Below are 16,471 nucleotides of genomic sequence, written 5' to 3'. Positions count from 1 at the left end.
CACTTATTATTTTTAAGCTTACTTGTTCTTAATCTACTATTTTTATCCTGCTCACTACAGTTGCACAATTTTTTGTACTATTGATTGTATTATATTTTGTACAGTTTTTGTATGTGGAGAATGGGGCTAGTTGTCACACTTTTAACTTTGGTGAATATTTCTTAGATTTATTTTTAAACATTTATTATCCTTTATTATTATTAATATTATTATTATTTTCAGTTTTTGCCTTTTTTTTTTGTTTTTTTTTTTGGCCCACATGGTAATTATAGTTAAATTAAACTAAAACTGCAACTAAAAGCATACAAAACAAATAAAAAAACAACAACATTTTTATTGCTTAAAATAAACGTTAACTGAAGAAAAACGTAAACATAGGCAACCTTTCACATTTTCATTTAGTTTAACTTGATGTACTAAAATAACACTAACTAAAACTGAAATAAATTTCATAAAAACTATATAGACATATTTTAAAAAAAACTTCAAAATGATAAAAACACAAAATTACTAAAACTTTAAAATTAAAATTAAAATGGAAAAAGCTAAATTCTATTTAAATAAAAAAAATGTGGAAAAAGCTCATTTAAATTCTATTTAAATAAAAAACCAAATTAAAATGTTAATAAAAACTATAATAGTAAACTTTAATTTATTCCATATATATAATTGTAATTAATTATATATTTATTTAAAAAATCTTTATTTATATTGTACATATATTTGTATTGCAATTATTATATATTATATATGGAAGAAGAAATATATATATGGGTCATTGACGAATAAGGTTTTTAAAAGTGTAAAAAAAAAACTAATGGAGATATAATTCATTTTGAAGTTTTATTAAGTCTTATCAATGAGATTGTGTTTTTTTATAATTAACACTGCTTTTGTCATTTTTTATTTTTTTTTTTAAACAAAATTTTTCACCAAAAAAGTCATTCGATTTAACCAAAATTTCGGTTTTACCGAATGACGATATTTTCAAACAATGCTAACAGGCTGATATCTAGCAAAAGGACAATCAAACATTTTAGATTTAGTACAAGTTTTTAAAATATTACAACATTTTCCATGTTATATAGCGGTTGTACCGAATGACCTGATGTTTCGAGACGTGTATAAGCGAGTGAAAATATGAATTTTTCAAATAGTTAAGAGAGAGTTAGTTACTTTGCTTCACAATCATGTGGTCCTTTGCAGGTGTCTGAATGATGTCACATCCTGTCACGTGATATTGAACGCACAACTTGATCCAAAATGGTCCCTTTATATTGGTTACTCCGAATGACATCAGTGAAATTCATTTTTCCAGACATTCTTCTCATAACAAAGCAACGACTTTTACACATAATTTTAATACCATTTTGCACTATGCTAATATATGATGTTATAAAATCATGCCAGAATAAAAAATATATACATTTATTACATTTTAAGATGTTTTAATCACAAATGAAATGGCTGTATTGGCCTTTTGACGGTTAAACCGAATGACCTTTTGACACTTCAAAATCTTTAAAATACCTTTATATGTAGCAAAATATAATTAAAACTTTTTGGACTCAATAAAAGTGATCTAGTTGTACTACCTTACATACTTTGGATGTCATATCTTTGTTTTTTTATTATTAATAAGACCTTTGGACAAAAAAAAAAAAAAAAAAAGACCTGTCACGTCATTGACCCATATATATATATATATATATGGACACATTTAGAATTAGAAACAATAGATTTATGAAATATACCCTTGTCCTAAAAAGACAATTCAATTCAAACTTCAATTTTCAAATTTAAAATAAAACAAAAACAAAAAAAACTCCCTAACATATGTATAATTGGACTTTTCACTCAAAACCTCAGCTACTGAGAACTTTTGTGAATTCTGATTGTGATTTATCTGCATGTACAGGGCAAAACAATCACATATCAGTCATCATAACATGTGAGCTGCATTCAATCCCTTGGCTTTTATTCAGCATGCAACTCTTATGAACAAATTGTTTCTACTTTGTCTCCCATTATCTGTTGCGAACAATTGGGCTGAACAAAAGCCATTCTCAGCACTACAAATATAGCCAGTCATCCCATGCTTGCCAGATTTAAATGTGTTCTTAGAAACAGCCAAGTAATGTGCCGTCAGACTGCCGTAAATAATCTGTTCAGCTATCCGGCACGACAGCAGGCTGTGTAAAGCTTGTTTTAGCAGCGTCCTCACAGACAACTGAACGAACACTGGCCAAAAGAGCTACGGAGAAGAACTGCATCATGGGATGTCAGGAATGCCGCTGTGATCTCCTGCTTGGCATTGTGCATGTGTGTGTGTGTGTGGAGTGTGCTGCGTGCCCATGTTAGGAGTGTGACCGGCAGGTGGGGGGTGAGTAGGAGTCAAGGTCTGCTTATGTGTGCTAGCAATAACACAACTGATCGGGAGCCTGGCGGGGAAGTGTCAGCTTCCTACAGCTGCTTCTTACTGTCAATCAAATTAGCCATATGGTTCTATCACACCTCAACAGGCCTGTAAATACATGCTGCATAAGAGAACACTGAGATGATGCATTGCCATTTAGTCATTTTTGATGTTCCTTTCATTATTTTTTATGGAAAGTCAGGCAACTGTACATTGGTATCATTAAAATGTAAATAATGCTTGATTTTAAGTTTTTCCAGTAATATTGTGAAATATTATTACAATTTAAAAAACTGTTTTCTATTTGAATATATTTTCAAATGTTATTTATTCCTGCGATAGAAAAGCTTCAGTGTCACGTGACCCTTCAGAAATCGTTCTAATATTGTGATTTGCTGCTCAAGAATATCAATGTTGAAAACAGCTGTGCTGCTTAATATTTTTTGCAGAATCTGCACTGTAAAAAAATATTTTCATGATTTATCACGTTTTTCTTTTGTCAAATCAACTTCATTAATTAATGTGGTTCAGATAACATTATTTTGAGTTTCTGTTGATTAAACCAATCGCCGTCATTGTATTAACTGAAATTTTTAATTTTGATGAACTTAAAATTTGAAGGCAAACAGATGACTTACTTTTTTTAAGTTAAACCAACAATTCCTTTTTACAGTGTGTGATCATTTTTTTTTTTTCAGGTTTGTTTGATGAACAGTATTTAAATATATATATATATATATATATATATATATATATATATATATATATATATATAATATATATAGGCGTAATAAAATAACAAACATTAACCCTACCCCTAAACCTACCAATCACAGAAAACTTTTTGCATTTTTACATTTTTAATAAAACATTGTTTAGCATGGTATTAAGCCATTTCAATTTCGAGGACTCTCTTTTTTAATTTTGAGGAAATTTCCTAATTTACGTTGTAATACCAGTGTAATACCCATGTCATTACACACATATGGTTTTATAAAAGTGTAAAAATGAATACTAATGGAATTGCATTTATTTAATTTTTGTTTATACTTTTTCTTGAGCATTGTTTATATTTAAATTGTAGTGATGCTATTGGTTGTAGTTTGTTTGCCTGCAGATGGAGCAGTTTACCCAGTTGTATGAAGACTCTGTGTAAGTTTCTTAAGATGATATTCCCCCACTACAAAATATATTACCTGTACAACTATAATTAGATCCTCATGGACGTATTTACACAGAAAAATTATAATATACAAGCAATTTATATTTCAAATGTCATATATTACATGTAATTTACAGTAAAAATTAATTTCTTTTTATGACTAGACTTCAGACACCTGTCTATTGATCATCACATACACGTATGCATGTGATAACAGTCACACACATCCCCAGAACAATGCCCTCCTCACTTCTCTGCTTGTCTCTTCATTATGTTCACTTGCCATGTCTTTGCATCTCCATAATTAAAATCTAATCCTGCATGCCGACTTTTTAAACGAGGACTAGCCTCAAGAGGAGGCTTATTTGATTAAAAAAGGGGAAGGGTAGAGGAGGGAGTCCTCCACAGCTCGGCAGGCAGGAGAGACAGCTCTTAATTGTGCTCCCATGAGGTGTGCGCACGCCTGGGCGGAGAGAGAGGGGGGCTGGGTGCTCAGAGGCTCCAGTGGGCCTGAAAAAACAAACCGCCAGTGGGACCGGCTCTCCTGCGTGGCTCCCCTGGTGTCTCAGAGAAGGGAACCGAGGGGAGGAGCACTTATGAGGAGCCACGGGACTCTACGAGCTTCCAATTCTCCCTCCGCCCTGCAGGGTCTGATCTGAAACTCCCCCCTCTCTCTTTAAGTGTCTGTGTGTGGTGGTGAGGGTGAGAATCAGGGCAGCTCTACAGATGAACGTAACTAATAGGAATGTAACTCTGGAATCCGGCTGTATGAATTAAGGTTAATTGCTCATTGTTCATTTAAGGGTTAAACCTTGGCACTTGACTTTCTTCCATAGCTCCTGGCTTATTTATTGTTTTACATACATATTCGTTTTCTTTTGCATGGTAGGCTACTATAAAAATATATTTTGTACAATAGTAATGAGCACTTCTTCATTCTTATTTAATTACTGTTTTACTAATTACACTGATGGTTTGAACTGTATTTTATAGGTTCTGAACTTGTACTCTGCACAATGACAATAAAATTGAATCTAATCTACAAAATTAAAAAGAGCAAAATGAAAGTAGTTAAAGTGAAAAACTGTATTAAAAAGATTGTGAAAGTAGGTAGAAATTAGCAACATTTTTGCAACAACTTAAATGGATGAAAAAAAAAATGTTTCTATGCATTATTTTCACTGTTTTGGACAGTGTATTAAATACCTTTTACAGTAAAAGAGCAAAAGATCACATAATATGAACTGCACATATACCATATATTAAAAATAATATTAAATTCTCATAATTATATATATATATATATATATATATATATATATATATATATATATATATATATATAGTAATAATAAATAATAAATATTGATGTTAGATAAATAATGTATTTATCTAATGTGGGTAATCACTTTCCAGGAATTAGCTACATAGTGATTGGTTGTCATTAATCACACGCACGCACGCACGCGCACACACACATACAGGCTTATTTATATGTGTGTGTGTGTGTGTGTGTGTGTTTCTAACTGTTTATTATGTAAAAAAAAATATTTATTATTATAATTATCATTGTTTAAACACTTAATTACTTTCCAGGAATCGTTGGCTAAATAGTGATTTATATATCACCACTAATAATAATGATAATAATAATATACTTAATAAATAATGTATTTATGTAATCAGCGTAATCAGTTTCCAGGAATTAACCCGGCTAAATAGCGATTGGTTATCATCACTAATTGTAACAATTAATACGATTACTTTGGATCATCAACATGTACCATGAACAATGAGTTGAGACGATACTATATACACCCGATAGAGGGCGCTACTGTCCAAGTTCAAGTTCAAAAGCAGTATTTACAATTCATCAGGAATCGACCGGACAAGGGTTCATGATATAACATCAAACCATCTAATGCCTCCATCTTAAACACCGTCCATTACCATTTAAAAATGCATATTGGGTTATGCAGTAAGCCTATTTATATGGAGAAGAGTTGGGTTGTGTTTCTTTTTATTTAAGCTATCGATCGCCGTATCCACATTCTTCACGCAAGAATGCCCATAAAATCAATATAATGGATGTATTGGTTTTAGAGTACAAACAGAGGGTAAGTGGACATATAGACACCAAACAGCAAAAACATTATAAGACAATAGCGCACACACAAGAACATCTGATATATTTTCAATAGGATTAAAGATAAAAACCAAATCAAAAATCAATATATCAGGTGTGCGAATACAAAAACAGGCCAGCAGATTCTTCATCTGACCATGAGAAGCATTAAAACACAGAAGCTACGCGTTGCGCTCGCGTTGCTCGCATCGCGTCAGGTCTGATCAGTGTCTCGCATTATCTATCTATAGTAATAAAAAATCAATAACCGTATAAACTCGCTTCTTATAACGGATAAAACGCATCCAGCAACCCCCTCCCGCTCCTGCGCCACGGGGAGCTCGATTGAACACGGAAACTCCATCCCGCGTTTTCTGCCTTTTATTTAGGACGGTCTCAATAATTGTTTTCAGTAGCCCTATTCAATATCGCAGGTTGGCGTTCGTTCGATAACTCCATTCCGCGCGCGCCCGCGCCGTTCGATCTGCTCCGCTCCGTGTTTTGCGCGCGCTCCCCCGCCTCTCTCTCTCTCTCGCGCTGAACTCCAGCCCCTCTCGCGCTCTCTCTATCAGCCTTTCATTCCGTCTCAATATGTCTCAAGATGGCGGCCAATGCGGGATCGATGTTTCAATATTGGAAACGCTTTGATTTGCAGCAGCTCCAGGTCAGCTCCCTTTCGCTTTGTACTCGCTGTGTGTGCCGGTAAGCCGGTCCCGGGGAGCGTCGCGCTGAGAGGCTGGCGCGTCGCTCTCGCTTCGGCTCTTTCGCCGGGTTCGGTGCCCATTGATTAAAGCGGCTCTCTCGCGCTGATCGGAAATTGATCCTCTTTGTTCAATTCCCATCGATCAACCATCACGGTCAAGGTGGATGCGGCCACTTTGGCAATGGGAGCCCGAAGGTTTCCCGATTCTTTCCTGCTCCTTTCCATCTCCGGGATGTTTTGGGAATAGTTTGTGTTGAAGAGATTTAGATAGTATGTTTGTTGAAATAATTTTGTGTTTAGAAGTGTGTCGCGCTACACGGGTGGCGCTGTGCTGGACCGAGACGTTATTGCTTAGTAACGAGAGAGGTGTTAGACTGCCTTCCTTTTTAGATTTCACCTCATTTATTGTTTACTAGCACTTTTTGTGTGACTCTAGAAGTTTATAAAGTTAGCAAACTCAAAGTTCAGCTTCAGTAGTTAAGTTTAAAGCGAAGACGGAATTGGCTGTTAAGCTGCGCCAGACAGGAACAATTAAACACAAAACAATAAACAAACACGAACAGATGAACGTTTTTGTTAAATATAGATGTGAGACATTAGAAAAGACGGTTTGTTTCGTTATTCAGTTACAGAGTCCGGCTAAATAGTTCATCAAAACAAATTAATGCAATGTCTTTTTTCTTCTTCACATATAACTTGTGTTTTTCTGTCGTTATACGTAAATATGGATCAAAAAATGAGCTTTTTAACGCTGGTGGAACGTAAATATTCTGTTTGCTCTGCATTTCTTTTGCTATAACATTGTTATTGTTTTTAAAATTGATTAGTTGTCAAAGTCAGAACTCTTTCGTTATTTGTAATGTTCGTGTTGTAGGAGTATGAAGCGCATTTGTCGCGTTTGGTTAGGCATAAACAATAGACCCATGATTATATCAATTATTGATTAAGAGTTTATGTATTTATGAACTGAGGTCGCAAAGCTTAGCTTGAAGAAATCGCTGACCTATTTTCCGATCGAACTTTATATTTCCTCTTACCAGTAACCATTAATACATCTCCATAAGCATCACGAGTCATTTAAAAAATCGATAACGTATCATGTAAAAATCGATATAACTCAATAGTAACAAGTAAATAAACGAGCTTTTTGGATCGACTAGATTTTCTGCGTTATAAATTTACAAGGGTTTGCTAATTATAAATAAATAAATTGCATGCAATTTTTTTTTGTTGTCAAATATGCTAGCAAAACTAATTTAAAGCAGAATGCAGAATACTTGTGCATGTGTTGCTCTATGTTCCGGGATGCTATTCAGCTTTTGTGTAACATTAATCTGTAATAGTCAAACATTGCTGGACCCGTTGCATGTCAGATGTTTTGCTGTTTGATTATGTTGTGTTCTTGGAAAATCACTTATTTAATTAGGGTACAGACATAAAGTGTTGAACATAAAGGGACCACACACACAGCTAGGCATATTCTGATGTGGTGACTCTAAATTTTCAGTGCTCTCCCTCCCTTCTTCCTCCCCTCCCTCCCTCCTTCTCTCTCTCTCTCTCTCTCTCTCTTTCTATCTGTCTCCCAGGCTGATAAGAACTGGCATCAGCGAGTTCAGGCTTTGATGATGTCATGGACGCTATTTATCATCTTGTTTTCTTTCCTGTTACTTGTGTGTTTTTATTCAGACCTCTGAATCTTATTTTTCATTATGTTTTAAATGACTTTATTTATCTATTTCTTGGCTTTTCTGATTAACTTCACTGATTTAAGCTTAATTGATGCCTCGATGTGAATCAGATGTCTCGTATTACCCTGCAAAAACCGCACCAGACTGTGGAAGAAAGTCGTCTGAATTATAATTTCCCCAACCGTATGACTCCAGACAGACCTTTTTGTCTCATATATCCAGAACTTTTTGTTTTGTCGGTGTCACCTGCCTCCTCCTGTCACCACGTGGCTTTGAGGTCTGTGGATGCAGGTGAGGTGTAAGTGTACCTCCCTTAGTGTGTGGTCCCGAGTTTTCGTGCGTCAACGCGGAGAGATTAGCGATTGACGCAGGCAGTTCTGCCACCATCAAGATGTGAGCCGACACTCCTGTCTGGACCTGCGTTTGGGCCCCTGTGATGACTTTAAAATGTGTTTGATATCTTTAATGAGGGGCACATGGGCCGGCTGCGGTACACTGTGTACCTAAACACCATGCGAGTGTAATCTGTTGCATTTTCGATTTCGGTATGATTGGCACTGTTGTATCTACTTAGAGATCTTCTACAATATGCCTGTGAAGAGTTTCAGCAAGTTTGGGTGCTAGACATTCGTTGTGCTATCATTGCAATATTTAGATAATTAACTGATAAATCTTGGTAAACACTTTATTAGGAATTATGCATGCTATTTGCATTGATATATTTTTGAGGAGATTCTTAACTTGCAGATGGAGTATTTTCACAAAAAAACACAAACATCACTTATTGAATTGAGCACCTGTGTTTTGACTTGAGGTTTTTAGTAATAACTGTATGACTGACACCTGACTGGATTCGAAAGAGAGGGGAAAGTCCCTAAAAAGTGAGTAGGAATGTCGCCATGTGTCTGCGAAAATGCGGGTAAACTACTTTTAGGCATGGTTTTAATGCTGACATGAAACATGAATAGAACAACAGTGTCTCTGTGGAGCCCACCCCACACATTCACACAAGACTCGGATCCTGACCACTTCAAAACTAAGCCAACTATATGAGGCCCCAAAACAACACACATATTTGCATGTGGCCTCTCCAAATTTAGCCTCAAAGTAAAGCACTTCAATTGACTCTTGTATTTGTCTAATTTCACAATTTAGACTTATAATAAATTCTACAAGGCCCTTTGAGTGTCTTGCACTTGTGAGAAAAAAACGGTCACACTTTATATTAGGTGTCTTGAACTACTATGTACTTACATAAAACATAGTACATAGTACTTACAATGTACTTTGTTTTATTCATGTTGTATTGCAAAAACACTTGCTGCTATTGAGGTGTGACACGGGTAAGGTTAAGGACAGGTTTGGTGTAATGGTTAATGGTATAACAACAGTGTAATTATAAAAGTAATTACAGAAATTAATTACAGCTGTATATTTACATGCAGGTATTTTCTATTTTTTAGGTATGTGCAATGTAAAAACATGTATTTACATAGTAAGTGCATTGTATCAATTGATTAATTTAAATGTTAGTACATAGTAGTTAAAGACACTTAGGCCCTGTCTCAACTGGAACCCTAAGCCCTTGCGATCTTCCTCCGAGTCCACACTTTCGTGACGTAATACCGCTTTGACTGTTGGGTAGAAGTCCGCTGTGGAGGGCGCATATCAGTCGCTCGTGAGCAACCTTCTGAAACCTAAAATGACAAATGGAACACCTCTTGTGGACTTAATGGACACACACACGTAGAGGCCATTGTAAAGCCATGGTCACAATACACTTTAAGCATGAGAAATGTCTTCGGATATTGCAGCAGTCGTGATATGACGTCACGCTCTGCAGCGTCTTTTTTATAAACGTGAATTCAACTTATAACAAATAGTAATACACTCAAAATGTAAAAAATATACAATCTACTAAACTTTACTGTGAACGTATTGTTCTTTTAATTCAGCCAAAAGGTCACGCTATGACGTATCGATCTTCTGCTGGTCACACGTCTGCGAATTCGCAGCTCAGCGTTCACCAACTTAAACTTTGGAGCGCAGCAAAATGCAAAACTTTTCTCACAAGATTGCATTTGCGGTTTGACGCATTCGTATGCGTATGAATGGAAGTCAATGGAATGAGAAGTGTAGTGTGACCGATCCTTAAGTCCACAAGACCACAATTTGGGACAGGGCCTTGATATAATGTGGGACCAAACTTTTTCAGATATATCACTTGGACTTGTTTGTGTGTGTGTGTGGTGTGTGTGTCTTAAAGGGTTAGTTCACCCAAAAATGAAAATTCTGTCATTAAATACTCACCCTCATGTCGTTCCACACCCATAAGACCTTCGTTTATCTTCGGAACACAAATTAAGATATTTTTGATGAAATCCGAGAGGTATCTGACAGCTCCATAGACAGCAATTTAACCACCACTTTCAAGGTCCAAAAAGACATTGTTAAAACATTGACATTGACATTGTTGAACCACTCTAGTCACATGGACTATTTTACCGATGTCTTTAGTACCTTTCTGGACCTTGAAAGTGGTGGTTAAATTGCTATGAAGGAGTCAGATACCTCTCGGATTTCATCAAAAATATCTTACGAAGGTCTTACGGGTTTGGAACGACTTGTAATTTTGGGTGAACTAACCTTTTAATAGCCTTTTCATATTTGTAAAGACATGAAGACTATTACATGCACAGTATTGAGTTGTCTGTAGTGATTTCACTTTACAATTTCCTTTGCTGCGTGTGACAGGAGATTCAGTCTGTTGCCTTGCTTTGGTTATTAAAAAACATAGCCATGTTTGTCACTGAAAAGAATAGGTTAGTGATTTCAGATCTGGTACTTGAGCACCTTTGTTCTAGTACCAGATCAGCCCAGACTCTGATAATCCTACAGTATTTGAATTACCTGCTCCGGGAGGTGCTGTAATTTAAAATAAGAAGTGTTTTTTTTTTCTCTCTGTAGTTGTCTACCGTCTCATATGATCATCGTAGACTAGCGATGGTGGCTGGAGTAAAACTCCTTTTAAAGGGAAGTCGGTTCTTGTGTGATAAGTACTTGATGATGATGTATTTTTATTTTGTCTAAAGAGGTAATCAATCCGTTCCTAAGGCAGTTCACCGGCCCCCGATGTATTTTAGCTTGTGTATGAAACTCAGTGTGCTTAAATATATTTATATATGCACATACGTGCTTAAATAGATTTTTTATATGTAATATGAAGTGGCTAAATAGTTAATTAAAGTGTTTAAGGGAGTGCTTTTTATAGGCTGTTGTGTGCATGTTGACCCCTCTTTCCTTTGCTGATCGGTCTGCACTCGGTTGCTGGAGATAAAGATGGCAGGAAGAATTCAGTGGCCATGGGAATCAGGGGGGGAGGCCATGTGCCAGCACACTCTTTCTCTCTTTCTCTCTCCGTCACCCTCTCTCAGACGTTCATGCACACGGTCATTACCTCACTGACTGCCCCCTTTCGCTGTGTCTGAGGGCTGGGGTTTCACAGGGGGGCCGCTCCCCTCCCGCCCCACACAGGGAAGCCAGAACTCTGACGCCACCAGCATAATTAGCCGTCCATTTCAAATAGAACCCAAGTTGGAGGAGGGGATGAGAGCGCTCGCCCCTCCCACCCCTTCTCTCTTCCTCTCTTTTTCTCTCTTTCTTGCTTCCTTTCGATCGTACTTTATGGCGTGTTTGGTCTGCGTGCCTGTGCACTCTGGAAATTCTTCTAGTTTGAAGGAATTTAACGCTTCTGATTTGTTTTACAGCAACTGAATTGAGAAAAAGAGTAAACTGCAAAAGACAACTAAAGTTTAATGGCACTATAATGGTCTTTTTCTGTATTAAACTTTGTTTTAAGTCAACATAAAAATCAAAAAGACCCTTTTTGCTTTCTTGATGCAAGTTTCTGGCTTTATTGTGAATGATTTATCTGTGCATTTTATTTTGAATGAAGAAATGTTTGTGTTTGTAACGTTTAAAATCAGCTTTCCTCTGAAACAATTTTCCTTTGCTGCTGACATCACTAAGGCCGCACTGGCTGTTTGGTAATGTTAACAAATAGCTCAATTGCTCACATTCGGTCTGGCCTATTTTTCATGATCTAATCAATTCCTCATGGATAAAAAGTTCTGACCTCCAGTTTTTATTGTTGAATATTCAGTTTCTTTTGGAAATGCGTCAGATTATGGAAGTAAAATGGGTTCATGTTGACTTTGAACCTGTCCGATCACCAATTGTTACATCAAAACTACAAATTCAAATGTTTAAATTTGTTATAAAACTTCACTGCCTTTTTGGGCTTTAAGATTTGTTTCCTGGTGGCCGTTCAAAAACTACTTAAAGCCCTGAACGGGGAAAAATGGACTGCTGAATAATATTTATGTAAAATAGTGTTAAAACAATGCGTCAGGTTATTACTGTGATAGACTGTGGAAAAAGGTTAGAACAGCGTTTTATTTGCTTCTGTTCAGAAACATCTGGAAAGAGTTTGAGGGAAGTAGTTCTGAATTAAGAGCCATGGGAAAGAGATCTGCTCCGATTGCCCTCTTTCCTGAGCGAAGGAGAGAGAGCGAGAGATAAAGCGAGATACTTAAAGGGAAGTTTAGTCCAAATGGTCTTTTTGTATATTGTCACTCAAAACAGATTTTATACTTCTTAAAAATCATTACGACTGTCTTTTTGTTCAGTGTTATCTGTTCCATGTCATTTAGATTGGGTTTTAATGACTACATTAAGCATAAATTATGACTGTTGTTCTCATTTTTTTCCAGTGCTTTTATGCAGGTTGTAGGTTTAGATTCTGTCAAAGCAGCCATTTTAAACCTAGCTGGCCCACGCTAGCATTTGTTGTGATTGCCCTTCTTTGAACGTTTCACACTGCAATCTGATCTATTGTTTTCAGACAAGATTCACCAACTCTGTGATGAGAAGAGCATGTTTTTAATTCCAGTCTTAGCTGCCATTTTGAGGCTCTGCCGCACCACCCTAATTCGCTGCAGATATGTTTAAAAAATCACAACCACGGAGATCAAAGGCCTTGACAAAGCCTGTGACTTTACTGTGCATAAAACTAATGAGGTGCATCTTCCTGTGTCTGGATGCTTTTTCATCTCGTTGTTGTCTGCTTTAGTCGCCGGTGGTCAATATGCGGCTTACAGCAACCCTTGGGTTATTATAATTTGGATTTCTCTGCAAATGTAATGTCGAACTTGTGGTGAATGATTCAAACTTTGCTAGCCGTGAAGGTTTGATAGTTATCGTACGCTCTGCAATCTAAAGTTAACATAAAATCAAAATTTTGAAAATTATTTACTTTATACGTTACTGATTTTAATTGGGAAGATTAATTTGTTTGTGTTAAAATGTTTGTCTTTATCAAAGTACAATAATTAGCTTTGAGTCTGAAATAATTTTATACAAACTTTGCTTGTTTCAATCAGTGCCTATTGAATAAAATCTCACTCTAGATCATTTGAATATTCTTTTTCCCTCAGAAATGTCCAGCGTTGGGGGTAACGCATTACAAGTAACTTGAGTTACGTAATCAGATTACTTTTTTTCAAGTAACTAGTAAACGCATTACTTTTTCAATTAATAACAAAATATCTAAGTTACTTTTTCAAATAAGTAATGCATGTTACTTTGTTTTCACATTTATTGACTGAGTCTGACACCTCTCCATGTCCCCATGTTGAGAGAAATAGGGTAAGTGCAGAGGTGTTGTGTGCGCTGTGTAAATATGATGGTTATTGCAGTTCTAGACTAAATGTGAACATGCATTTGCTCTTTTCTTTCAGCCTGAGGCTTATTCATTTCACTTTTGGTGTGAAAAGGCCTTAACATTTTCCAAAAATATAACTTTTTTTGTTGTTATTAAAAAACAAACAAGCAACCCCAGCCCAGGTGAGAAAAAGTAACGCAAAAGTAATGTAACACATTACTTTTCATAAAAAAAGTAACTAATGCAATTGGTTACTTTTTTAGGCAGTAATGCAGTATTGTAATGCATTACTTTTAAAAGTAACTTTCCCCAACACTGGTAATTTCACATTACAGAAGTTTAAAACTGTTTATGAAAATGTTTGCGAACACTTGAAAACTTTTATGTTGAATTTAATCACAAATGGTGAAACTAGCTAGCGCTAAACCTGACTGCTAATTATTGGCGACTTTGCCTCCTTAAAATCAACATGAATTCAAAATTGACTATTTACTTTTTGTGAGTGATGAGTGCAAATTATTCCAAAGATACAAATGTTTGCCTTTGTGACATTTATTCATAAAGTAACAAACTGCTCCGTCTCCGTTTATTGTCCTAAATCATTTAATTTTTTATTATCCCCGTATTGCATAACTAAAATTGTTTGCGAACACTGTTTCTTGTTGACAAACTATTAATGAAACTATTAGCCGGCTCTCAGAACTGATGCCACCTGTCACTTTTTCCCGCCCTACACTGAAATTTTGCTATCCTCAGAATACGTTGCATTACATAACTAAAATTGTTTGCGAACAACGTTTCATGTTCATTTCAACTGCGAGTTATTGGTAAAACTGACTAACAGTGAATCCAAACCGCTATTTATTTAACAAAACACAAAATGACTCGTCATGATCTTGTATTCGATCCAAACAGCAGGCAGACATCGTCCCTTGCTCGATAATTTACTGGGCAAGATTTTGTTTGAAAAATAGAGATTGTATTTGCTCTTTAAATATCAGAGTATTGATTGCACGCGGCGGTAGCGGCCGAAGACTCGCAGTCGGAACTGTTAATGTGTGGGAGACTCGAGAGGCTGGAATCTCACTCACATGCCATGTTTGATAAAAGCCCAGCTCTTAGAGGGCTATGAACAGTCCATTTCAGCTAAGGCGAGGAGGAGGCACGCACCTCTCTTTCTCCCTTTATCTCTCTCGCTCTCCTTCCCTCTCTTGCTTTCTTACCGCTCACTGCGAGAGATGATTGAAAAGCCGGAGTTTCCATCAACGGCCGTCAGCTGTAAATGTACTCAGACTGCTGAAACAGCCCTGCGTTGTTGCTGACCGTGGCATGGGCCGGAGGATGTAGCGCCATATTGCATCGTGTGTAGTGTGCCAGCATAATCAGGTGTGAATAAGTAGGTCAGCTGTGGTCTGTGTTTCGCGTTGCCAGTAGGTATTTCTGACAGCAACCAAGAGTTTTTGTGCAGTCGGAGGTTTGCGGATTGTTGGCGTTGATGACTGTTTGCGGGAAGAGAGGGAAGTTTGCAGCTTTTGTGTCCACATGAAGGATGAATCACATTTGTGTTGGGTTACATAAGATACCAACCCTTTTTGGAGGGGGGGGACTCTGTTTCTCCTTCACTTTAATTCTGTCGTTTCACATTCAGACTCTCTGGTTGGCATGTAGCCTCGGTTTGATTGCCAACTGAGAAAGTGCTACGGCTGTATCAGGATACCTGTCGTAAGGTGACACACTCTTTTGTCTGACGGTTTTGCACGGCGACTTCCTTTGAGCGCACTCTGTCGAGAGACATCTGGACTGTTGTTTAACTTTGCTGTCTCGAGCACAAACAGGTGTTTTTGTGACTAAATGAATGGATTAACCAGCAGACCCAGAAACAGTTCCACTCCAGACTCCAATTTTATGCCAATTTTTTTTTAACCTTGTGCCGTGTGCGTAATGCTTGAGATATAAATAGCCTTCCTCAATAAGAAGTGGAAGGAAGGGCACATGTGCAGCAACCTTTAAACGTTTTGTTACGGGGCATTTACCTAATTTGTTTAATGTAAAGGTTTGTAATCAGAATTTTAAAAAGTAGTTTGTATAAAGTTGCTTTGAGGCCTTGTGGCCTGTTGACTTTGGCGATGTGCAAAGGTACGTTAAAAAACTAGTCAACTTATTGTTCTTAAAGGAGAGTTGAATATTCTTACTCACCCTTATGTTATTCCAAACATGGCTTTTTTCCCCTGTGGAACACAAAACATGAAATTTAATGTATCGAATATTTAATTTCAGTGTATACAATGAAATTCAATGGGATCCAGTGTTTTGTTGTTGTTGTTTCAAAATATCTTCTTTTGTGCTCTGTAGGATATGGAATGATGAGCGTGTGATGAATGAAATTTATGAACTATGACTTTAAGGAAATAGTGAATAATTAGGCTGTTTTAGGGACCACCTGACCCCCAACTTTTTTTAAGGGAGTTTTTCAACCAAAATTGTAAGACATTGCATGTTTTGGGTCGTACAAAACCATATACAACCCAAATCTAAATGTTATTATAAATCTAGCTAACCGTGATTGTAATATGAAAAATAAAACCTATGAAAGTTGTACCTTTTCGCACCATCAAGTCTTAATATGTATCTTACAATATCTTACCAAAAATCGTA

At 36.5% G+C, this 16,471-nt stretch overlaps 1 protein-coding gene across 11 annotated transcripts in view; it reads left to right on the top strand.

Moving 5' to 3' along the window:
* The first annotated feature begins 5,470 nt into the window (after positions 1-5,470).
* The window catches only part of cux1a (cut-like homeobox 1a), a 131,393-nt gene continuing 120,392 nt past the window's right edge, over positions 5,471-16,471 (top strand). For 3 of the 11 annotated variants that reach the window (XM_051907854.1, XM_051907855.1, XM_051907849.1), the window contains exon 1: positions 5,938-6,367. In XM_051907854.1, the coding sequence (XP_051763814.1) occupies positions 6,305-6,367 (63 nt within the window). In that variant the 5' untranslated portion in view covers positions 5,938-6,304. Of the gene's footprint in view, positions 5,696-5,936; positions 6,368-16,471 lie in introns of those variants that run through there. The other 8 variants (XM_051907850.1, XM_051907851.1, XM_051907861.1 and 5 more) reach the window with 6 other exon arrangements.

Source organism: Ctenopharyngodon idella, chromosome 10, assembly GCF_019924925.1.
Source record: "Ctenopharyngodon idella isolate HZGC_01 chromosome 10, HZGC01, whole genome shotgun sequence".
NCBI classification, from domain to species: Eukaryota; Metazoa; Chordata; class Actinopteri; order Cypriniformes; family Xenocyprididae; genus Ctenopharyngodon; species Ctenopharyngodon idella.
The sequence above is the reverse complement of the archived record's forward strand: the minus strand, read 5'-3'. Positions and strand labels throughout refer to the sequence as shown.